This window comes from Serinus canaria, chromosome 8, assembly GCF_022539315.1.
Source record: "Serinus canaria isolate serCan28SL12 chromosome 8, serCan2020, whole genome shotgun sequence".
Classification (NCBI taxonomy): domain Eukaryota; kingdom Metazoa; phylum Chordata; class Aves; order Passeriformes; family Fringillidae; genus Serinus; species Serinus canaria.
The window spans coordinates 29,902,384-29,927,246 of NC_066322.1; the positions used below are offsets into that span (position 1 = coordinate 29,902,384).

The 24,863-nt window shown below is 40.7% G+C and overlaps 1 protein-coding gene across 3 annotated transcripts in view; it reads left to right on the forward strand.

The window, feature by feature from the left end:
* MTA1 (metastasis associated 1) overlaps positions 1-24,863 on the forward strand; it is a 74,717-nt gene that overhangs the window by 34,111 nt on the left and 15,743 nt on the right. For 2 of the 3 annotated variants that reach the window (XM_030226329.2, XM_030226330.2), the window contains exons 9-17: positions 741-929; positions 2,034-2,108; positions 8,702-8,760; positions 15,085-15,200; positions 16,028-16,179; positions 17,804-17,993; positions 18,374-18,463; positions 20,324-20,476; positions 21,283-21,318. In XM_030226329.2, coding sequence (XP_030082189.1) covers positions 741-929; positions 2,034-2,108; positions 8,702-8,760; positions 15,085-15,200; positions 16,028-16,179; positions 17,804-17,993; positions 18,374-18,463; positions 20,324-20,476; positions 21,283-21,318 — 1,060 coding nt within the window. Of the gene's footprint in view, positions 1-740; positions 930-2,033; positions 2,109-8,701; positions 8,761-15,084; positions 15,201-16,027; positions 16,180-17,803; positions 17,994-18,373; positions 18,464-20,323; positions 20,477-21,282; positions 21,319-24,863 lie in introns of those variants that run through there. The other variant, XM_050977380.1, reaches the window with a different exon arrangement.

A 24,863-nucleotide genomic window follows, 5' to 3' on the forward strand; every position in this document is an offset into this window, starting at 1 on the left:
AAATTCTAGTCTAGAACAGTGTAGGTTAATTATGCACACTGGTATGATGAAAGGCAAATAACATCCTGATTAAAACTGCAGAAACGTGGAAATAAAGCCAAGCTTTCATTTACTAATAGCAATTCTTCCCTCAGCATGTTCTCAACCCTTATAAATCACAAGTTGCAGACAGCCGTAGCTTGGCTTTCTGAGGAGTAATTGCCCCTGAGAGTCATTCTTTTTTCCTATTCAGCTGTGATGTGTGACTTAACTTGAATCTTTGTTGAGGTTTCTGCCCTTTGTGGGGGGGGATGTATACATGTGTTGCTGCTCTTGTTTTTCATATATGAAATTTTTGTGGATTATTTGACAAAGAAAATGCATGGCTGTGTCTGTGAGGAAATGCCCTTGGACCTCTTGCCTCCATGCCCCATCTGGAGATGGTAGCTCAGTCCTGGGGGGAGTGGATCTATCCTGTGCATCTTCTCACCAGCAGTGCTGCAGTGGTGCTGCTGGTGAGGAGCTGATAGGAATAATTGATACACAAGGGCTTGTCCTCCACAAACCTCATTATTAGTGAATGTTAGGTTTTACACTGATAACTACAGTCAGTGTGAAGTTGGAACCAGCTTTTACTGACTTTTCCTTAGGTACACCTTCACATCTCAGTGCGGAATTTCTCATTGCTGTTTCACTGTTGAACATATTCCCCCCCCCCAGATACTTGTCCTTACATTTCTTTCTCCTTTCCAACCCCCTAGTTCCATGCTATGGACACTTTGCACAAAAATGTCTATGACATTTCCAAGGCAATCTCTGCACTTGTGCCACAAGGTGGGCCAGTCCTGTGCAGAGATGAGATGGAGGAGTGGTCTGCTTCAGAGGCAAACCTCTTTGAGGAAGCACTAGAAAAATATGGAAAAGATTTCACTGACATTCAGCAAGATTTTGTAAGTATATAAAAAGGTGCCCCTGTGGTGACTGGCTCTGACCGGTGACAGAGCTGGCTTGCAGCTTGTCTAAACTGTGTTCTTCATTGTGTGAGCAAGGGGGCTTTGAACTTGAGTGTGTCTTGCTGTAAAGTGGGGAAAGGCAGACCTCCTACTAGTGACAGCCTGGTGTACAGCCAGAATTTCAGATCACCGATGATACTTTTTCCTGTAGCAACGTTAATTTAGGATCATCTGTTCCACTACACCCGAGGGAGGGTGTAGGAAACTGTTGTGACAGCCGAGCTGCTCTAGAGTAATTTGTGTTTGAAGGAAGATAAGTATTTGGCCTTCTGAAACATGGAAATATAGTCACATTTACAATGTGGTTTCAGAAAGGGCCTTTTGAAAGTTTTCAAAAGGAATCCTGGTCATCCAAGGGAAGTGTCCTGTAGTTTGGCCAAAGCACCACCCTAGGTGCTCAGCCTGCAGATTGAATGGAGCACTGTAAGGAGAGCCAAGTTTCACTGTGTCATTGTTCAGATGCTCTGGAACAAAACAAGTAGTTTCAGTGTTGTTTGTCCTGTGCTCTAATCTATCAGAGGGACTTGGAAACAGCAACACACTCTGTGGTGCTGATGAAATCCTCATGCTTCTCACGCAGAGAACAGAGCTGGCAGGGCACAATTCTGTTAGCAGTTTGTTTTGGTTTGTTTTTTTTTTTTAATGGGCCAGCTCCATTGAAGCCAAATGTATCAGAACTGTGATACTGTAGTTGTGACTCTTGCTTTAACTGCTGCTGAAGCAGAGTCTGAGCCTGTGGGATTCCTTCCACATTGTGCCTCTCTGGAATGGTTTGCTGTGAGCCAGTGCAGCATGAAGATTTACCTGCAGCCTGTTCCACTTTTACAGTGAGAGCTCAGAGTATTTTGAAAGAGCATTTAACTTAGCATGGGTCCCACATGCATCTAATCAGCTTTGTAGATTCAGACTGTCTTTTTTTTTTTGAGGAGGGCTAGTAGTTGCAAGACTGCTGCAACCATCAGTCAGAACAATCCTGTGAATTTCAGTGAGACTGTGTGTCAGCTCCCTTCAATAAATGCTGTTTTTCGTTTGTGTCCCCAGCTCCCATGGAAGTCCTTAACAAGCATTATAGAATATTACTATATGTGGAAAACTACAGACAGATACGTTCAGCAGGTAAGAGGGTCAGAATCACCTCCTTCATTCTAACAGAAGTTGTTTTTCTTGCCTGTGAAACCAAGCTTTGTTTCTCTATTCTCCCTCTTGGGGTTCAGCCCTTCCAACAGGTAAATTCTGTTATGATCAGAACAGTCTCTTCTCCCTAAACTCATCAGCCCTTCTGTAGATACAAACAGCATTTACTAGTGTGCATTCTTTTCATGTTTGCTCAGAGCTTTCCAATCTCTGGTTTGGAATTCAGCAGTGGAGGGAAGGCAGGGCAGTTGCTTTTTGACTGTAGAGTTCAAGGTTCCCTTCAGTGACTTCTTGGAGGGGCAGTTGTTGTGCAGGAGGCCCCACCCTGATTCCCCAGCACTGCTGCCCATGGCTTGGATGGCAGCTGCACGAGGCTGCCCCATCTAAGCTCTGTGAGTGAAGTGTTTACCTGGGTAGTGTCACTGGCTCAAATTCCAGACTTGTTATACTTGAGAATCAACTTTTGAGTGTTGTTTACAATCATTTTTATCTCTGCTTGTTTAAATACAAAGGCTGGCTGGTCCCTGAAATAAAGCAAGCACAATGCAAGCAGCATGCAAATTCTTGAAGAGTATCAGTTGCTGAAAACTACTCACAATATTTGACAGGAAAACTGAGTAAAAGAAGGGAGAAATTTAGAATAGGTTTTTCATTATAATTATCAGTCCTAAGATGAGGCATCTGATTGAAGTATTAGAAAAAGTGGAATTGTGACAATGTCCTGCATTAACTTGTTTCCTTGGAAATTCAGCCTGGTGTAAAGACTAGGTGCCTGAGGCATTGACCAATGTTTGCCATGTACTGTAATGTGATTTTTACCATTTTCTTTCTGGCTGGGGCACTGTTGAAATTGGAGGTACCCTCATGACAAATGAGAACTCTTTTTTACATCAATTATATTTCACTTTTAATAAAAGTATTAGTGACATCCTCATTCCACGATTTCCCCAAGTTCATTCTTTGACTGAAAGTTTTCATTCCAGTTAGGAAGTGGGTGGTAGGAACATGTGATGGTGGGGCAGAATAATGCTCATGGTTTTTCCTTCCCCATTGTTTTCTCCATTTTCCTAAAGTTTATTTTTACATATGCAAAATTGCAGAGGAGATAATTATGTGAAGACTTTAATTATTTGCTCTTGCAGCAGTTAAAAAACCCACTAAGCTTAAAGTTTCTTATACTGGTTTGTTCTGTTCCTGGGCACTGGGTTTTTTCTCATGGTTATGCTGCACCTTACATGTGCTGCCCAGGAGTTTACCAGGGTGTAGGATTTGGGGAAAACTTCCAGTTAGAGACTCTGCACTTAGTGGACAGTATAAGCTGAACAGGTAGAAGTTGCAGTGTAGAGACATCACATCAATTAGGTCTGAACTGAGCTGAAGACCTCGTATCAAATTCCCAGCTTGTACAAGCAAATAATACCATGAAACATTTATAAAAATGAGAGAGCTATCTATATGTAACCACAAAGAGAAAGCATAGGAAGTTGTAGTTCAAATAATGGTGTATTTCATTTATATTTTAGTGGATGAGTGCAGTCTCTTTGACAAAGTACACCTGTTGCCATTTTTTCCATCTGTTCTATGCAGACTCTTCCCTTGGTCTAATACAACAAAATGTTTCTGAGGCTGACAGCATTTTTCTTTAATATATAGAAATTATCCCAAGTAAGGATATGCAAAGTGTGTACCTCGAGATTTTGCACTTCCACTTCCTTCTTTCCAAGAATATTATTAAATATTTTATTGCAATATTAAATATTATATTGCAAATTTGTATGTTACAGGGTTTAATAAAAGTATTAATAACTTGCTTATTCTTGTAAAATCTTTGGTTGCATGAACATTATAAGTGCATTTAAATTGTCTATTTCTGTCAGTTAGAAAACACAGCAACGAAGATTTCTGTTACCAACCAATTGCGTGCTAGGATGAAGAAGCAAAATTTAGTTGGGAGCTGTTTGCATCCTTCTGGATTTCTGTGTTTCCCTTGATGTTTTCTTGGCATGAGGGAACACTGCCATAATACTGAATCACAGTTTCTCTATTTCTTGCCATTGAGGAAGGGACATTTTGAGTTGCCTTTGACAGAAGGTCCGTTCTGAGAACTGAACAGTAACCTGTATTCCTGCTTGGTGTACCTGAGATCAGAAGGCTCAGTGCAGCACTGCCTTGTCTTGTGAGTAGGACACTGAGATGGAGATGTGTGCAAATTGGCTTCTTTTGGAGCATGCACTTGGATCTCTTACCCAGTAATTTTTATTTGGCTTTAGCTAAACCACACTTTCAAAGATTACCAGCACAAGTAGGAGCTCAGTCATCTGGAGAACTGACCCTCCAAGAACAGAATTGCTAGGACTGGGTCTACTACGATATCAACACAGGATTGGTGTTTTAGTGCAGGCTCCTGAATGCCAATCCACAGTGATCCCAAGAGCTGTCCTGTCGATAACAGCCTTTCAGAGCTGTCATGAACAAAATGAGGGTGGTACATTCCAAATTCAGTATCCTGGGTCTCCTTTGAACGTGTTCTTTTCCTGGGACAGATTTTCTGTGTCAGTACACAAGAGTGTTTATTTCTGATTAAGGAAGGTTTGAAATGGCTTTGACTGGTTGACAGCTGTTTGTTGACTTCTCCCAGTGATTTGAGAGCTCTGAGGGTTGATGTGGTGTTTGGCTGTACCTACATTTTCATTCGGTTAGAGGCTGAGTTCTTGCATAGTTGTGAATTCCAGGGTGATTTTTTTAAAGACTAAATGCTTCTGCTGTTTTGCTTATCGTTAGGGGAAGTCCTGAAAACTTTAAAATATTAAATTTTCCATAGCTTGAGATAAGCTTGAGACATGGCAGTGGCAGATGACTGAATTAGTCACATTCTTTCTGAGAGTTAAAGGCTTTAATTTACTTTTTCCATTTTTATTTGTTTCTGAGGAGCAGGTAACTTCAAGGGGAAGATCAAATACTATCAATTTGTACTGTTCTTTTTTTTTTATGTGGAAGTGGCATTAGAGAAGTATAGGAGGAATAGACAGTGAAAGTTGGTTTTAAGGTCTTCATGGTGAGAACACACTGGGGAAAGTGGAAATGCCCTTACAATTGACTCCACAAAGTTGAGATCTCCGGGTCGGTCTTGATGCAGATAGAAAACATCTTTCTGAAGGGATGTAAGCCTGCTTTGTACCTAGCCCAGAGCTGTGAGTGATGTCTTAATGTACCAGCCTTCATAAAGTTCTGTGTGCTGAAGTGTAGAAATAACATCAATGAAAGGTTTTTCCACGTTTGTGGGGTGTTTTATCCCCAAACACCTCCTGTTAAAGCTGTGGTAGTATGGAACTCGGTCACTTTCTTGTCAGAACTGCCAGAGACCATAGGTACAACCCATCCATTCTGAGATGTGTTGCTGGAGCACAAACAGCTGGGATCATTTCTCCCAAATGCATCACAGACTAATTCCCTCTTCTGTCCCACCTCCCTGACCTCTGTTGTGTGTTCAACACTTGTATGGTCTGAGGTTTGAAAAAATAATAAACAGTGTGAAAGTTCTCCTCTGAGCCCACAAGGTGTAATTTATCTTTCCTATCATAAACCAATAAAGGCTTAATATTTGAGGATATCTTTGGCATCCCCATGCTATGGATGTTGAAATATCCACAGTGTTCCTGGGTTGCTTCTGTTTCCTCTTTGTAAATGTTAACTCTTTAGAAAATGACCACAAACTTCTGCTCTGATATGTCACCTATTATAAAACTCTTTCAAGCTCAGTGGGTAGGATGGCAGATCTGGGAGGGGACATGTAAAAGACAGATGGTTGCACCAACTTGAATGTACAGTGCTTAGTGTTTTAATCCTCTGGTCCCTGTGGGATAGATATGTTGGTAGTATCTTCCTTTTATAGATGGGGAAAATATGATTAGGTAAATAAGAGGATATACTTAAGATCTGTGTATATAAATAACTCAAAAAGATTTTTTTAGGCCAAACTACTAGAAAAAGTTACAGATGTTCTGGGTTTTTCTTAGGAGTGAGGACATTCGTAACTACAACAGATAGCATTAAGAATTTACAGCATAAATATGCTTCAGGCACAGATCAATTAATAACTGGCAAAGGACCTAGCAAAGCACTCTCTCAGGGAAGAAATTATTTTGGAATTGTGCACAACTACATTGTGGGCACCTTTCTTTTGTACCTTCTGGGATCAGTCACTGCCAGGAAATAGGAAACCCATCATATCTGGTCTATTGATTTCCCACAGCCACAGGTACTTAGTGCAAAGGCTTTTCTTACCCAGGACATAGTGTTGCCTTCTGGAAACCCTCAATTTTCCTGGTGTGCTGTTTATCATAGGGGTGTGTGCCCTTTGTTGTGTGCTGTGCTGCTCCCCAGGCAGCAGGAGGAGAGGAGGGTGTTGGGAGGTCCAGGTGACTTAGGGCAGTTCTTAGCTCAGGGCTTGCTCCATGGTCATCAGTCACAAAGGAAACCTGTGGGGTGAGGTTAACATTCATCACCAGTTTACCAAAATACTGCTTAATACCTTTAATTAGCCACATCCCCAAGGCAAGTGGCTTTATGTTGTGCACAGGAGAGTATTGTAGTTACTGATAATGTTTTGTGCTTGGATGAAGCTCTTGCATTCATACATTTCCAAAACTATCATAACATAATGATGCCAGACAGTCCCCTTGGGAAATGTTGTCAAGAAAAGTGCAGCTTTTTCCTCTCAAAATTTAGAAACTTAAAAAGCACTACAGTCCTCTACCAGTGTAAGTTTCCTGAATTTCCAGTCTCAAGGAAATTGGATTCTGGTGCTGGTCATCAAGCAGTATTTTAAGCTGTTTGGCAGTGTCTGGTGTTGGATTTCCACGTATTTCTTGGGGACACTGAGCTCTGGAGCTGTTCATCTGCTGATGTGAGTGCCTGTGGCAGTCTGTGCCTGGAGCATGAAGTCCTCTTTTTCAGCTGAGGCTGTGTGTGGAACAGGCTCCAGTTCCTGAGCTGAAGGGCATCTGAGCATGCATTTTGTTAACAGGATGATTTTTTTTATGTAGTTTCTCTGGAAGGTAGAGGAGGATTTCTGATGCTGTTAGGAGAACCGTGGTGACAGCACTTCTTGAGACCCCCTCTTTGGGTGCTTTTTTTTCTTACATCAAGATGTTCAGTTATGGTGTCTTGAAAACATTCACTTTGAACATGCAGTTCATATTCAGGAGAACCTCTTCAGTTCCATCACTGATTGGCAGCAAGATGTGTGTTATTGATTCCTGCACATCTGTGGGATTGATAAGGATTGTCTCCAGCAGGTCTTTGTTTGGGGTCTCTTGAGGCCAGTTTTCAGGCAGCAGTTCTTGTCCTAGGTGAAGTTTAACAGAGGCAATCTGGGGAAACTGGCCCATGCCAGCAGAAGGGAGTCAGCCAGGAGTGCAGCTCTTTGTAAGTGTAGCCATTGTCTTGGGATAACTTTCAGAGCTTGTTTTCTCATTCCTTGCTCTCTTGTCTGACTTCACTTTGATTTCTAAGGTAGGGTGACTGTTATTTGCAGGAAAAGGGAAGAGGGGAATTCTTCAGTGGTCCAGAGAGCTTTGGTGAGGAACTGTCAGTGTGTCCTATGGAAAATTGTTGTTTAAAACTGTCCTGATAAAAGCTTTATGCTTACAGGAAACATTTACTTTGTTATTTCTGCGTGTGTCTGTGGTGTCTCTGTAAAACCAATTTTTATGTTTGCCCAGCTCCTCAGTGGCACACTCTTCAATCTTATTGTGTTTTCTGATGTTTCCTGCTTCTATGAAAATACTGATTTGAGCTTTACAATTATTTTCCTAGACTGTGCCTTGAGGCTGCTGCATAGCAAATGTTAAGCTAACCTGTTTGTCTGGAATATCCCCATGCTGCTGGTTTGTCTGGAGAACAGTGTCACAGCTTTATGCAGACAGCTGGGATCAGCTTTGAGCAGAGGTTGAACTAGAGACCTCCAGAGGTTCGCCCTAAATTTATTTAGCAAATGTAATAAAGAGAAAACTTGAATCTCAGAGTGTCTCTCTTACTGCTTAAATGGTGAAGGTATGAGTTATAAAAGGAGTTATTTATGTTCCTAATGTTGAAAGAAAAATATCCTGTGTCACTGAGCCTTCAGAAATTTAGGGGTATTAACACGAAAGTCTGACTTGAAGCTTTGAATTGGTGCAGCTGTTCAGGAACTGTGATGGAGAGGTTGTATTGCAGGATCTTTTGTTGTCCAGCTGGTGAATGTTATCATGGAGAATTGACAGTGACATGTCAGATTTTCTTCTGCAGGGGAAATAAAAACTTTTTTAAAAGGGAATTTGATTTGAAGTTGATGAGAATGAAATGTTTATCCTCATTTATATTTGCTTGGTATCTCTTTGACTTTTTTTGAAAAGCTACATAGTTATGTGATGCCCACAGTTTTCTTCACTGAATATTTTCTTGTTGCAAGGAGATTTAGTGGTAGCTGCTCAGTAAATAACTGCTGATGTCTTTATAGGTTTACTACTTGACTCAGGTAAGATGGCTCTTACTTTCTTTTTTTTTTTAACTGTTTTGTTTTTTTCTGTTCAAAGAAACGATTGAAAGCAGCAGAAGCTGAAAGCAAGCTAAAACAAGTGTATATACCCAACTAGTAAGTATCTCTTGTTTTGTTTTCTATCTCATTGTGTAGCATTTTCCATGTCCTACCAATATTATTATTTCCTGGTTAGGATGTTGTGCTAAGTGTTGCTCATTTCCTGCATTCTCTGTAATGTTCCCATCCTGAAGTGGCTGTTAGTTATCCCCTAATCTTTAATTTTGTATGGACTGAGAGTTGGGGACTTGCTGCCAGGTCAGCATGGTTGTGAACAAAAGGGTAGCTAATTAACTGCTTAATAATCTATCTGTTTTTCTTAATTTTTCTCAGCAGTGGATCACCAATGCATGTTTGCTATATATCATTATATATTAAAAATAATGTATAATTATTTATAGATGTACATACATTTTAAAACAAAATTTTTAGTAAAATGTGTCCTCTATTGCATTTCATCTGCATAGCCTAGTCAGTAGTAGATATAATGCAGAACTTCTGGTCTACCCTTTCCTTTCACTTTTCAACTTTCACTCCCAGATATGCTCCCCTGTGTATTATCCCCAATAATTTCTTTGCTCTTTTATGCTGTCTCCTTTTAAATATTTATGAACTTCTACCATCTGTTCTGTTACTTTAGATAAAACTAATTTTTATATATTTAGCTTGCACGACAGCCCCTTATTTCTTCTGAAAATAGAGGATCCATTATTATATGTCAATACCTCTCAGGTGAATTTACTAAAAATGAGGTATAATATTCAGAGTGAAGCCAAAAAATTTCTTGTCACACAATTTTTCAACAGTATTGCTTTTTGTGGACAGCGTTACTCTGCAGGGGGACACTGGACATCAAATTAAACACGAATTCACAATGTGATAAGCTCATAAAGCAAAAGGCAGTATAATTTAGACTGCAGATGCAAAAGGACATTGCAGATGAGAGAGCCTGGCAGTCCTGCTGTTCTCTTGGATTAAAGTGTGTGGAGGGAGGGCTTTGTGTTTGGAAGGTTGTGGTGCTCATTTGATAATGGCTGCCTGGAGTGGAATCTTATCCCTCAGCAAAATAATTATTTTTCCTACCTAGAGAACACATAATCAAATCAGCAACTTAGCTCCCTGCTCCAGGAAAAGACCTGGCTTTGCCCATGTGGCTGCTCTTCTGTGTCTGGCTTTGATTTCCAGTCACGGTTCATTTTATGAGTGTTGTACCTTAACTTACATGTTATTTAATTGATAAATAACATGTAAGTTATTTATCAATTAAATAACTTACATGTTATTAATGTGGGATACATTTTCTTCCTCCTTTAATATCCTTTCATGTATATCAGGGAAAGTAGCAATTACATGACTTACTTAATCCCACGTGAATGCTTCTTCTGTTTTCTTGCTATTAATACCTCTAAAGGTGGCAACAATTGAATATTTTAAAGTTTTTTAGATTACTTCTACACAAGCTTGACTACAAGGGCTGGCATATAGAGTCTGTATGACATCTACGTTATCTTGTGACCTAGAAGGAGATTGTATTCTTGGCTTGTAATAGCAATGCACGGTGTAGGGATCTAAATATCAATGTTATTGATTTGTCCTTATCATGTTACTGAGCCCATTCCTGTTTCTAGGCTTGAGCCATAATGATCCACTTGTCACCTCAAAAATAAATTACTTGATGTAGGCTGTCGCAAGACCTATGCAGAAGTGTATCAGCTGATTGACTGAAACCCATTTTAACTGGTGTAAAAATTGTTGGCACTGAGAGACGCTGGAGAATATCAGGCTCAAACAATTTTACATTTTTTTTTTCCTCTGGCTGTCTTCCATTGATAGGGCTCTTGTTTGTTTCTCTGATGGTAAATAGGAAAATCTAGCAGAGAGGAGGAAGATGATAAGAAAAAGAATAGAAGCTGTCTTCAAAGGTCACATACATGTTAGACAGTGACAAATAACAGCTCTGTGTAAAGCTTTGGAGTTTGATATTTTCTAACTTGAATATCTGCCCCAGATTTTTTAATGTAGGTAACTGAAGCATGGAGGGTCATCCAGGTAAATTGATGTGAGGATATCAAGTCGTACACCAAAGTCTTAGAAAAACACTTCTAACTCAGACTGAACAAGCATTTCTGTACCTCTTCCAAGAATAAAAACCTGGTTTTGGGGCAGACATTTGTAGTTGACTTGACAGAACCTGATGTCTTTAAATATGGCTTTGCAATGAAGCCCTTTAGCTGAAAAGCACTGATGTGCTTTCCTGGTGAAAGGAAAAAGTGTAAAATCAGTTAAACTCAGGAAATACTGAAAAACAAATGTTTCAGTTGTTTTCTGTAGCACTGTCTGTGTCAGTGTGAGTGGTGTTGAAGCAGCAACAGAAGTCTGAATGCACAAAGAGATTCCACATTCTCACATCCTTGTCCTGCCATCCTCCAAAGTGAGTGCAGTGCTTGGAAGACCTTCATGCAGATGTAGTCTCAGACTCTTTCTCCTTCTAGTGTGTACCCAGACATACTCTTCAGGTTGTTGTGGAAGCTGTGCTCTGGTTCTGCTAATCTTACAGGCAACATACATATGTTCTGTTTTGATGAAGATCTGCAGCTTGTGCTTTTTGGGATTAGGACATCTGCAGTCATGAAGGCTGAGACATCCACTTGTGTGTGGATTTTCTCTCATTTGCTTTGATCTAAGTTATAGCAGAAGGGGTAAGAACAGAAAGGGAAGAGTGAACTGCTTCACACTATTTCCTGTCTCCAGAATGTACTGGTGAAAAATATAACTTTTAACTTTACACCTGTATGTGTTAATGAATACATTCTATTTATAGTGTTTTATCCAAGAATCTCCAAGCACATTGACAAGCTGCAAAAGCAGCCTCTCAAAGGCTGTGAAGCAGGGAAATACTGTTCTCCCTACTGTGCCCCTTTTGTGAATCCAATAGGGGGAACTGGAGGAATAGGTCAAAGCTTTGGTTCACTACAAGGGGCAACTGCTTAACAAGCTGAAGATAATTCCTTTGTCTGTTCTTTGATTGTCCTCTGCTTGAGGAGCAAGATCATTTTTCTTCCCTGTTTCATTGTGCAGAGGTCCATGGCCACATGGAAAACTTATAAGGTATAATGCTGCTCTTCCCTCTGTAGCTATGCTAGTTAAAATGGCAATCCCCAACATTTTGTAGGAGAAAGCTGCTCTTATTCAGAAAGCATTGTTTAATGGTCATTAGACCTGCTCTTAAAGTGGTTATTTACAGGAGGTTGGAGAGCTGTGAGGAAAGCTCACCTCTGGTTGCCTGGATCCAAACACTTCTCTTAGATGCCTAGAGGTGAATGGCACAAATGGGCCTTTAAAAATTTTTTAAATTGTTTTTATTTCTGAGGCTTTATTTGTTTTGTGGCATCCAGCACATATGGGTTCTTCAATAACAGGAAACATTCACAGGATGGTATTAATATTATAATTATTATTATAAACTTAAGTTATATTATTATTTATAACAACAAAAATTTTATCACCGTGCTGTGGGCCAAATGCTGTCTGCTCACCTACTGAAGGGATATCAGTCTTCTGTGGGGATCAGGTTGGGTTGCAGAGGTCTCAGTCTCTGTTGACAGGCTTTTCTCTGCATATGCTTTATTGCCTCCATCTCTTCCCTTGGGACAGAGCTGAAGAATGCAGCCCAGAAGTCTGCACTTCATGGTCCCTGTTCCAGCATAACTGACTGCTTCTTCATAACTGAAACCCCTTTAAGAGACTCCCATTCCTGAAACAAGAACTGGAAATGACAGTTTGCCACACCATCAGTATTCTCACTACCTTATTTGCATCTTTAGCTTCAGCTTCATTAATTGCTTAATGATTCATCCAGTTACTCATCTGATTCTCTTGTTAATAGCTGTGGCAGGCTTTGGTGATATCAAACAAGTTTAATTAACATATCATCAACAATTAACAGCTTTTTGCTTCTCATATGATGAAAACATTATCTGCTTGAATTTTATTGCTACTGCCACTCAGAAACTTGACTGTAGCTTTAGAGCAGGGCACTCTCTGGTGCTTGCTGCAGCTTCATTACTTGTAGTGCTGCAGAATCCTGGAGTTTACCTCAACTACAGCATGTTAGTCCTTCTGATCAGCATGGTTTGGTGATCAGCCTGCACCAGTGCATGCTTTCCTCTTGTGTTTTAATACAAGCTTGATAATGGTTTAGAGAGGATAATGGAGTCAGGCCATCATCCTCCTTTCTAGTCTCAATTCTTTGGATGTGCGTTGTTGGGCTTTACTGATGGATATCAGACTATTTTGCTGTATTTTTGGGGAATAAATCCGAGGTGTAGAAGGGAAGCAACGGTCCTGATGTTGAAGCATGAGGCCTTAGTTTTCTTTACTTCAGTCTCTTGCTCTGTGGAGCAGCAGCGCCTGTAGCAGTGTGTCTGGGAGGGCTGTTTGTTTTGCAGCACTGGGGCAATGTTTGCATATGGAGTTTGCTGGTGAATCATTGGCAGAAGTTCTTTTGCAGCAGGTTACTATAGTGACATCCCAGAGCAGAGGAGCGTGAATGTTCCCTCTTTCAACTGCCCCTTTGTTAAACTGCCCTGGGATCTCCTGCTGTCTGTGGGGTCAGAACTTGGTGCCTTTCTGATAAGCACCCTGAAACACTTTAATCTTTGGAGAAACTGGGCAAATTAATAAGCAGAAGGAGATGAAAAAATATTCAGGCTTGTGAATTCATCTAAATGTCTTTTTTTTAATTTCCTCTGCTGCTTTTGAGCTGTGTATGTGCTGCTCAGTGCACTATAAGAACAAACTACTTACAGTGCTCCTGTGCCATTTGGCCTCCAGAGCTTTCTCTGCTGCGAAAGGGCTCTGAATTTTACAGTGAGAACACTATCAAAAGCTTTTCCCAGACTGGACAAACACACTCTTGCCTCCTTATGCAACCTGTGTGTGATCCCTGTAGTTTATTCACAGCAGAACTTATTTTGTCTCTGTCAAAATGGAGCTTTACTGAGCTCTGTATCTCAGGATCTGATTGGACATTTTCAGATAAGGATGTTTTCTGGCTTGCAGGGCAGCATCAGCTTTCCAGTTGTCTTCAGAATTATGTCAGTTGGATCTCCTTTGCTTTTCATTGCTGAGAACATGAAACCTGATGCTGGTGCCCCACTAGAAAGAAATTAATTTGGCTCTATTCCCACAATGTTGTTTTTGTAGCTCTAGCCTGGGTGAAACACAGCAAGTATTCTGGGTTACTGAAATCAGTGTGACTCCTGTGTCAGTGTGCAATTGATCTGTAAGAAAAGGAGATTGCAGAAAGCCATTTTAAGATATTTCTCCTTCCAAATGATGGGTTTGTTAGTTGGAAATAAAGGGAATATGCCCACTCCTTTCAGTCTTCAGGTAAGGGAATACGATAGGAATGTAACCAGCATTGCAGTCGGGCTCATGTTCAGCAGCTGGCTCCAAAGCCTGCCTGCTCCTTGCTGCTTCTGTGAAGTGAACTCCTAACACAACTCCAGAGTCCTTGCATGTTTGATGAACTCCTCATGTGCTCTTATGTAAAACTTCGTGTACAACTTCTTCCGCCTTCCTCCATTCCCCAGAAGCCCTGTCCCTGCAATAGCAATACTCTGTCCTCCTTCTTCTCTCCCATGCCAGATTTTTGGAAGGCTTCATTTTCCCCCTCAGGCACTTCTTCCTCTGCAGGGATTTTGTATTCCATACTGCTCTCCATGCCAAGGATTTGTTGGCCTTCCATTCTCAGCTCCCACCAGTAGCTTTGTTTTAGCTCGTAGCTCATGTCTTTTCCTGAATCATCATTTTACAGAGGGTATAGAGATGAGCTGAGGTGACCCAGATGTTGTTGCATGTTGGATGTATTTGTGGGAATTGTGGCCAAATGATGCAAACTCTTGCAGTGAGACATCATGGAAATATTTGTGACTGCAGTCTAGGTTTGTATTTCCCCGATTAAAGCAGACCTTGTCATCTCTGCCTTCTACTCCTGCCCTCAGCCTTCTTTTTGGAGATTCAAGTAAAATATATTGAGGACTTGTGAGTGAGATCTGTTTTTGCCTGGATTCAAATGTCTGGGATAGTGAATAAGATAAAAGTGTACCTGGACTGGTTTATTGTTTTTTAAAGGTTTTGAAGTCTTGTAAATGGCATCCAACTATTATTATAGTTATTTTCATTATCAATATTTTTAAAATATAATTAGAGATCGTGTGTTCCTAGAGTTCAGCTTGCTGGTAATTACAGCTGGTTCTGGAAGCCATATGCTGAATGAAATTTGAGTCTTCAACCATTTTGGGCCATACCTTCAAAAGTATAATAAAAAATTGCGTGCTTCAATTAACACTTGTCATTCTTTTTGCTTTGTGTCTTAAGTAACAAGCCAAACCCCAACCAGATCAATGTAAATAATGTCAAACCAGGAGTGGTAAATGGTACTGGAGTCCAGGCACAGAACGCAGGAGCAGGACGGGCCTGTGAAAGCTGTTACAGTAAGTGCCAGAATGGCAGCTGAGATGGAAATGATAAAATCACAGCTGTCTTGTGTTGGGGGGGGGGGGGGCGGTGGGGCATGGGCCAGAACTGGATAGAGCAGCATTTAAAAGTTTGGGAGTTTTTGAGGTTGTTTTTGTTTAGTGTTAGTTTTTTTTTTTTTAAACTACTAGTGTTACATTTGTAAACAGATTTATGAAGTACTAAAGGGGCACTTAGTAAATGTTCTATATAATTGTTCTATATAATTGTAACTACTGAGTGAATATTTAAATCACTAATGTGTGAATTTGATAATTTTTTTCATCAGTTTTAGTAGTTTCCAAAATATGTGGCACCACTGAGTTTGATCTGCTGCCTCATATTATACTGAGTTCTAATGGTTGTGCTCCTTTATGGGGAGCCTGTAGAAATGCTGCAGTGATGCTGTATGAGAAGTCAGGTCACAGACTCTGTGCATTTTTCAGTTGTAAAATTAATATATGGGAAGTTCCTGAAGCAATCTTTGTAATTTCCCATGTTCTGCAGAAATTCTCTTGCAAAAAGAGAACCTTCTCATCCACTGGCAGGAAATCTTACCATGTTAATAATCATTTCTTTCTGTTAGCTTTTTAAAGGAATGTAGATTAATTAATGTAATCAATTCTGCTGAAATCACAAGTATGTTTAACAGTGGTGATGACAGTGAAGCCATCATCAGTTTTGAGGGTCTGCTCTGTTTGAGGGGTGGGGGGATGTTTTCTATTGTGCTGCTTCTGAAGAGAATAAGATCTGAAAAGTGATCCTGTGTAAGGATATATATAATTTCCACCTTTGTTATCTCTAGCCACCCAGTCTTACCAGTGGTATTCTTGGGGTCCCCCTAACATGCAGTGTCGCCTCTGTGCATCCTGTTGGACCTACTGGAAGAAATACGGTGGCTTGAAAATGCCAACACGCTTAGATGGGGAGAGGCCCGGACCAAACCGCAATAATTTGGTGGGTATCCACCAGGCAGACTGCTGCCTCTGCCTGGCAAACTGAGTGTCATGCTACCTAACTGCCTGCTCACTCGTCTTAAATATTTAACCACCAAAAGAATGCCTGCAGCCCTCATTGTTGTCCTTGGGTTTGGTATTTCGTGTCAAGCAGAAGTTGGCGCATTAACCTTGGCTAGAAGTAACTTGTTGCCATGTGCTGCCCTGAGGAAAAAAAACCCCATTGTTTGTTTAGCAAACCAGCCTTCAAATGCATGAAATGACTTAGTGGAGATGGGAGAAACTGAAATGCCAGCCAGTGTTTCTGGTATTTGGTTTCCATGATTTTTGCTGTAGGGGGAACAGCACTGTTTTTTTCTCTCCAAAAGAATTAATTATTTCCTGAAACCTATTTACTCTCCCAAGGCATATTCAAAATTAGATATACCCCAAATAGCTAGTGACTTTTTAGAGATCCTTTATCTTGTTTTTCTTCCTAATCCTAATTTTTTTAATAATCTCGTTTTTTGGATAGGTTTGAGTAAGCATTGTATGAGCTGTTTCTGTTTCATTTTTTCTCTCTTAGTCAAAAACCAAAAATCTCAGATTTTTTTCTGAATTTGTAAGAGTTTAATCTGGAAGCATTAGACATTAAGCTGATTGGAGAAGGTAACTGTATCACATGGATAGAAGGATAGCACACACTGAACTTTTATCTCAGGATAATTTCATTCCTCTCTCCTATTCTTTGCTATCATTCCCTTTCCATTTCTTTTGTTTAGCATTTATCCTATCCAGGCTTCTCTTTGCCCTCTGAAGCCTCCTAATTGCTGAGATAACTGCCTTATACCTCTTGTTTGTTAATTGAAAGTATGTAAATAGTCATAGAAGGGAAAGCCTTGTTCTCCCCAAACTGAAGTTGCTTCCTGTTTTCCAGCTGTGGGTGGTTCTGAGCTAAGATTCTACTTGCATTATTTCATTGGTTGACTTAGTTGCTTTTCATAAAAAGGATTACTTTGGTTCTCAGTAGCTCATAAATGTCTTCCAGTAGTATTCTTTATTATATGCAATGAATATGAAATCTATCTTTGAGTACATTTGTTAAGAGTAAGAATTAAATAAATTCTTGCAGCTTTGAGCCAAAACCATTCCTGCATGCCATACATTTGCTTTGGAAAATGAGTTTTTGGTGTATATTTTTGTTATGCAGCTCTTTCTGATTTTCCCCTCCTTCTGACAAATACTTTGTTATAAGGAGTTTGCCTTGTACCTCCAGAGCAACCCTGAGCACCCAAAAGGAGAGTCTTTCTGTTGAGGCTATAAGCTATAAATCATGTGATAGCACCAGGTAACTTCTTCATGTCTGGCTTTTGGATCCCTTCCTTAAAGCTTGTGACAGCATAGAAATAAATGCTTCCCTGCAAAGTGAGAAGGTTTCCATTCATTTTATCCTTTGAGATATTAGGGGTAAGACTTGGGAAATGGGGAATAGCTGGGTTAAAAATATTTTCATGTGTAATACCATTTCTGATCTTGTGTCTGAGAATCAGTAGTTGAAAGTGATTTTACATAATACTCTTCTTTGCAGCTGTACTTTCTAATAATTGCTTTTTTCAGAAACCATTTTTATGTTCCTTTCCCTTCAGAGTCCTCATGGCGTGCCAGTACGAAACAGTGGGAGTCCCAAGTTTGCTATGAAGACACGACAAGCTTTCTATCTCCACACAACAAAACTGACCAGAATTGCCAGACGTTTATGTCGAGATATCTTGCGCCCTTGGCACGCTGCAAGGCACCCCTATCTGCCTATCAACAGTGCAGCAATCAAGGCAGAATGTGAGTGAGCTGCAGCTGGGACCTCCTTGCCAAGGAGTCCTTTGAGACTTCTGTCCTGGAAAGTTTTGAGTTGCAGCTTGCTGAGATGCTCTCTTGCACGTAGCTAGTGCTCACAAAACCTAACTGTACTTGCAGAGCTTTCTAACTGATGGTAGGCTGGGCAAAATAACTTTGAAAGTTCATGAGTTGTTTGTTTTAAAACATTTGTGTTTGCTATTACACAGAGCGTTCTGTGTTTGTGTCCTGTTGCCAGGATCTTCTTGCCACCTGTAAAATTCCTTTTAATGGCAAAGCTGTTTCAGGACACTGGAGTTACTTACTTGGTTTTGCTATAATAGCTAAATGTCTTCACCCTCTAATTATTTCTCTGTGTTTTACAGGCACAGCGCGTTTACCTGAGGCATCAGAAAACCCATTGCTATTAAAGCAAGTGGTTCGAAAGCCTTTAGAAGCAGTACTGCGGTATTTAGGTATTAAACAAACCAAACCATCACCTGCAAAACCCCCCAAAAAAAGGAAACATCCTCCTAGATACTCTGCTGACCATTTGGGTTTTCTACTTGGTCCAGATTTAGATGCTCATTCTGGATTAAAAACAAACAAACAAGAAACAAGGCACCAAAAAACTCACCCCACAAACAAAAGAAAACATGAAACCCATCTCCTTAACTTGTTCTTTTTACTTTTCCTACTTTATCTGACAGACCCAGTGTCTCTGCAGTCCACTCTGGGGTCATAAAGCTCTATCAGAAACTTGTTCAACTGCAGGAAGGGATGTGTTTGCTGTGGCTTCTGATGTATATGGAGACAAGTTACCATCTGCTAGTGGAGGCACTAACATCATGTTTTGGGAACATTTGATTATTCACTTCTTATGATTTTGGGCTGTCTGGAGGTTGTTTGTGCAGTTGGGACCTCCAAGAAGCCTCTTGGGTTTAGGGCAGCCCTGTGTCCCACAGCTTGTGAATCAGCTGATGGCTATTCTGTGCTGAATCTAGACAAGGGGATCATACTTCTGTTTTTCACTTTCCTCTTGGCTTTTATTATTTTTTTAATTACAATTTTCTTGAAATTACAAATTACAATTTTGCCTCATGAGCTGATTTGTGGGGCAGGACTGTGTAGCTCCATCCAGAACTGTGGTGTAAGTTTGAGCTGCTGGAAGCATCCAGAGTGATGCTGTGTAACACACCAGTGCTGACTCCAGACAAATGCCAAATTCTTTCCCCAGTGCTCCCTGTTACCCTGCAGACATCCCTCAGGTTCTTCTGGCAGCCAAATGCAAGTCTCTCCTCTTTGAAGGCTTCCAGCTTAGCAAGGAAGTTGATTGCCTTTTCATTTAGATAAGCAGCATTGGAGTTGATTTTAGGTTTCTTTGAATGCTTTTGTTGATGAAATATTGTAAGGCTGAGGGTGTGTTAAATATTTACTGCTCTCTGTTGGGCGTTGTACTTCTGCTGTGTGCTGACGGGATACGTGGATTGAGAAACCTTTGGAAACACACAGTGCAACAAAAGAGAGCAAATGAAGGGAGAAGTATGCTGTTGGATAATATCCTTATTTTAATAATTGTACAGAAAGTAGCAGCAGATTTTGAGCCTTCCTTGCGCTGTGTCAGAGTCTCCACTGGATTACTGAGTTGGGAGAAAAGAGTGATGGAAATGGAGAGAGGACTGGCAAGGAGATTTTTTTTGATGCAGTTAGTGGGATTGAATTTATATCTTATTCTGCTGTTGGGCCTGTGAGGGAAGACTCAGTTGAAGTTCCCATTTGCTATTTCTTGTAACTTTCTCAAAGCCTTTTCTCAACTCAAAGATGAAGAGTGTGGGCTTGATGTCTGCCTTGGCCCAAAGCTTGAATTCAAATGTTGTGTTCTTTATAGTGGATCTTTGAATCTTCACTTTTCTTGCTGTTGCAGAAATTGTATTTTTTATAAACTTTTCAGGCAAACTGGCAGAGTTGTAATTTCCCCTGAGTTTAGGGGTGTGTTGTATGACCAACATGGCCAAAGTTGGGTTGTAGTATACAGCACCACAAAAATCACACAGATTATTGGAGAACAGTGTTAAAAAAATGGATACAAAATGCTTTTGCTATCAAATCTTTTTTAGGATAATACTATGATAATGATTTTTGTATCTTTAGTAGTGGTGAATTCCTAAATATATGGAAATGCTTTATATCAGTAGCAATCTCAAAACTTTTGACTGAGATAGTTTGTATGTAAAAGGAGGTGTACTTGGTCACCTGGGAAGTTTGCAGGTTGTTTTCAGATTTATAATTCCAGTATCTTTACTAATAAAAAAATCTACTTTGCTGTTTTCCACCAGAGTCTCATCCATGTCCTCCAAAACCAGATCCTGCCAAGAGCTTGTCCAGTTCTCTCAACAATCTGACTCCTGCTAAGTTTACACCTGTCATTAATAATGGGTCCCCAACTATCCTGGGAAAAAGAAGCTATGAACAACACAATGGAATGGATGGTAAATATTTTCCCACAAAATTTGTGTTGTGTCTATAGGCTTTTTCTTCTGTCCTTTCGGTATACAAGGAGATTATCTAAACTCATAGTCCTTTATATAAATTCTGAATTTCTTATTCTTGGGGGAGGTTATTTTAAACTTTTTTAAAAGCCACCTGTCCCATTTCTCCTTTTGGGTGAGGCACATGGTGTGTACTGCCTAGGAGGTGCATGTCACTGTGCTAGTGGAACTCTGCCTGCCTTGGCCAACCTTGCAAATGGGATAGTGAAGGAGAAACTTCCCTTCAGTTTTTAAATTAGTAGTGTGAAGAATACCCTGAGAGACTTTTTGAGTGATGTTTCCCTTGTTGGCCCTGTTACTCACCACCTCTGTTCTTGGGCTTCACCTCCTCAAGAAGAGGAGGCAAGGGAAAGGTGTTTGAGGTGGGAGATAGAAGCAGGATGTTCCTGGCATGGACTCCAAGTCTCTGTTCTGAAGTATTGCTCTTGCTTGAGAGTGTCAGGGAAGAGAAAGTGCAGTCTCTGTCAGATGAGGAGAAAAGGGTCTGTTGAATTGAGTTGGAACACCGAGGGTAGCTCTCCTTAATGAGGGGAAAGGAACAGTTGGTGTAGTGGTGACTCCAGCAGGGAGGGAGATCCAGTCTTTCTCTTTTTTTACCTTTAATTTTAACTTTATAAGTAGTTTATATAATTACAAACATTTAATGATATCTGATTGTGTTTTAACATTAAGAACTTTTAAAACTGCTGCTGTTCAGGTTGCTGATGTGATGTTTTTCTCTTTTCTGTTCACTTGTGCTCTATCAGGCAACATGAAGAAGCGCCTGTTGATGCCTAGCAGGGGTAAGACCTTGAAGCTGCGCTCAGCTTATGCTAGGAGAGTGATTTTTAGTTTCATCTGCTGGCTTGTCTGTGCTTTGTGGCTAATGAGTCTGTGTGCACCTTCTGTGTTGATGTCTAAGTGTTCCTTGGGTAACCACTTCCACCCATGGTTTTGCTGCTCACCTTTCAGGCTTTTCACATGCAGGCAACAAGTTGTGTAACTGTACTGAAGACATGAAGTCCTGTGTTGAGAATTGATTCCTAATTCCTCAAGTTGACAGAACAGTCTTCCAGCAGTTCTGTGAAACTGCAGGAAGCTGTGATGGTTGGTTTGAAAATAGGGGTTGTTTCAATGTTTGACTTCTAAGAAAGCAAATTTTCACATGTCTTGAACTGCTTTGAATTCGCTTGGACCAAAAGAAATAGAAGACAGTATTTACATCAAGTCCCAAGTTCAACCCTCTGTATTTTCTAGCGAGTGGACTGTCTCACTGATTAGAGATGTCTGCACATTCTCTGCAGGCAGTAGAAAATGATTTTCAAAATTTCCACTGGTTAAAAATTAATCTGTTCTGAGTACTGAAGAGATGTCAGAATCTTTAATTTGTGATCATGCAGGAAATGCATATCTGATGTCACTTCACCAAATGTAGTAGAACGGAACAATTTTGAATATTTAGGAGACAGGCAACCACAAAATGTTGCTGTGAACAGGCAAACACAAAAGCTTACATGTTGCCATGAACTGGCCAGCACTGCATGCCCTGATGATAATCCTTGTGTTTCATGGCTGAGACAGTGGATGGCTGTTACCCATATTTTTTTTACATGCATGCAAATATGAGTGCATGTGGAGAATACAGCAGTGAGGACAGGGGTTGTTCTACTGTCTTTCTCTCTTTGGGAATTTATTCTTTCATACCCTGTTGCTGAGTTTTTGTGTGCTTTGTAACTTGTCTTTTGGGAAGAGTAACAAAACCATGCATTGGTCAGTTTGGCTTCCTGAGAAGCTTTGTCCAGTAATGAGGGATGTAGGTGCAGAGTAGCTCACCGAATTTCCACAGCTCCTGATGAATACCTGCTTATGGGCAGATCTGCTGCTCCCTGCTGAATGTCCTCCTCAGCAGATGACACACTTTGGAAGCTCAGAGATGTTGTGGGCCAGAGGAAGGAGGCAGAACTGATCCTTCCCTGTTTTAGTGTTTGTTCACTTAGAACTGTTGCTGGAGCCATCTGCAAAGATGATTTTGGAGAAGTACCTGTTCCTCAGAGTTTGTGTTTCTCTGAAGCAGGTGTGTGGAGCTGTGCTGGGCCTGGATCTTCCCAAGCACCTGCCGCTCTACCTGTTGGGGCTGTTCTCAGCCAGCCATTGAAATACTTGCTGGAGTACCTGTACCTGTAACTGCTAGGTAGCCCAATCCAGTTCACTCCCAGAATGTTTACCTGCTTGGGTAGTTAGTGTTAACTGGATATTCCTATGAGCAGTTCAGCTTAAACCTGTTGTCTGAGATTTATTTGTGAATGGAAAATGTTTGCCATGCTGCAGTTTTGCATCTGTAATATTTCCTGAACCTGGGTTGCTGGAAGCTTTGCCAGGACCAAGAGGGAAGGGAACCACCTGCAAGGAAACAACATCTGAAGAACTTGGATCAAGATCTGCTGGGCACAGGGAAGCAGATGGTGGAAGTTTGCGGGATCTCTTTCTGTCCTGGTGCCAGTTGTGTGTTGGTGCCTCTTAGCACAGGTTCCCAGCTGCCTTGTGTGTGAACTGGTAAACCTTGCTGCTTGTGGGTGTGGATACAACTGGTTTCTTGTGCCATGAAAGGATTGGGATTGTGGCACTGAGGCTTCTCCTTGGTTTTGGATGGAGTCATCCAGGCTTAGTAGTCTGGGGGGCTGCTGGCAGGAAGTGGACCAGTTGGAACTGCTGTGAAGAAGAGGTGAATGGCAGTGAGAGTGATGAAGCCTTGTGGCCAGAATTTAGGAGCCAGTGAGTGAGTATAAAAGGATTGAAATAAACCCATCTATTCAGAATAACTGATTTTTTTGATTATAGTTGACCTAAAATAGTAGAAAAAGATTGAGAGTAAGCCTGACTTGTTATAATTGGTCAGATTCTGCATTTACATAGATACTATGGGAAATTGGCGGTGTTATTTTCATGTTTCTCATCTCCTCTTGACATACTGACTAATTTAGGTCACTGAAGGGGTCTTTACTGCAGAAAAAAAAAAAAAAAGATGGTGCTAAGATGTCTGCTCAGAGAGGCTGAAAATATTCTTTCTGCACAACTTCAGGTTCAGGAAGACACTTTGTCCACCTGTGTTTAAACAGTTTCTGAAGAGATGTTAACCTAGTGCAAAATTGTATCTGTTATCCCAGACTTTTTCTAACTCCTGCTGGTGTGCTGCATTGGTGGCACCTGGAAGACATCTCAGGGTTTGGACAGGTCACTGTGCCAGTGTCTGTGACAGGGAACAGGGGACGCTGTTACGGTGGGCTTTAGCTAAAGTCTCTTTGCTGGTGATAAAAGCCTCGTGGTGCTGGGCCATCAGCTCCAAACACAGGGGAGAAGCCTGAACACTGGAAATTATAGCATGTGATGGTTTTGTAAGGCTTTCCTCAAGGCCAGTTTGTAAAGCAGAATATAATCAAGAGGTTTAATTGCAGGAAAGAACCAGGTAGCACTTGTGTCTGTATAGTGTAAAGCATTAAGGTACATCTTTATACACAACAATTGCTGAACTTCAAGGAGTAGATCACATTTTTCCTTTGGAATTCTGTCTATTTGGTTTTTGGGTTTCTTTCCCTCTCACTACTGTAGTTCCAGCTAAGTCATTTTAACTTTTGTTTTTCTGACTTATCTTCGCTTAGCCCTTGAAACCTGAACTTCTTCAAGCTCTGAATATGATTTATCTGGCCAGACATTTTGACCAGTGCCTGAATTCTAAGAGCAGGAAAATAGTCTTAGTCTCATGTTCTCACTGCCTCCACTTAATTTTACAAGAAGATTGTAGTTCTTTCATCTATTTTGTTTTCCTCCTCTTTAAATCGTGTTGGAGGCATCATTAGCATACAGTACACTTCCCAGCTCTCCTTCAGCATTAACGTAGCATGGACAAATTGCTACAGAATCCTATTTTTGGAACATGAAAAGTACATGGAGTCTCACAAGCTGTCAAATAGAGTGAGATGTTATAAAATCAGTAGTTTATTGCTTTTTCAGTAGTGTTCTGGAGCTTGACTGACAATCTTTGCCATAAAACTTCCTCTGGGGAGAGAGAGAGAGGATGTTTTGTGTGCAGAAACCTGTTTACTTGTTTCCTTACAGCCATGCAGAGTGGGATCCATGTGGTACTTGGCTATGCAAATTCGTGCTGGGGGAAGGGAGAGAGCATTGTCAGATTTTTATTTTCCTCCCCTCTCTTTTACACCATGCTGGCTTTCATCTAATCAAAATTGTTTTTCAGGGTCATCACATGCACTCCTAAAATTGGCAGAAAGAGGGAGAACATGAATGAGTAGCTGCAATAAAGGGAAGGCTTTTCCCAGCAACAAACTTGCAT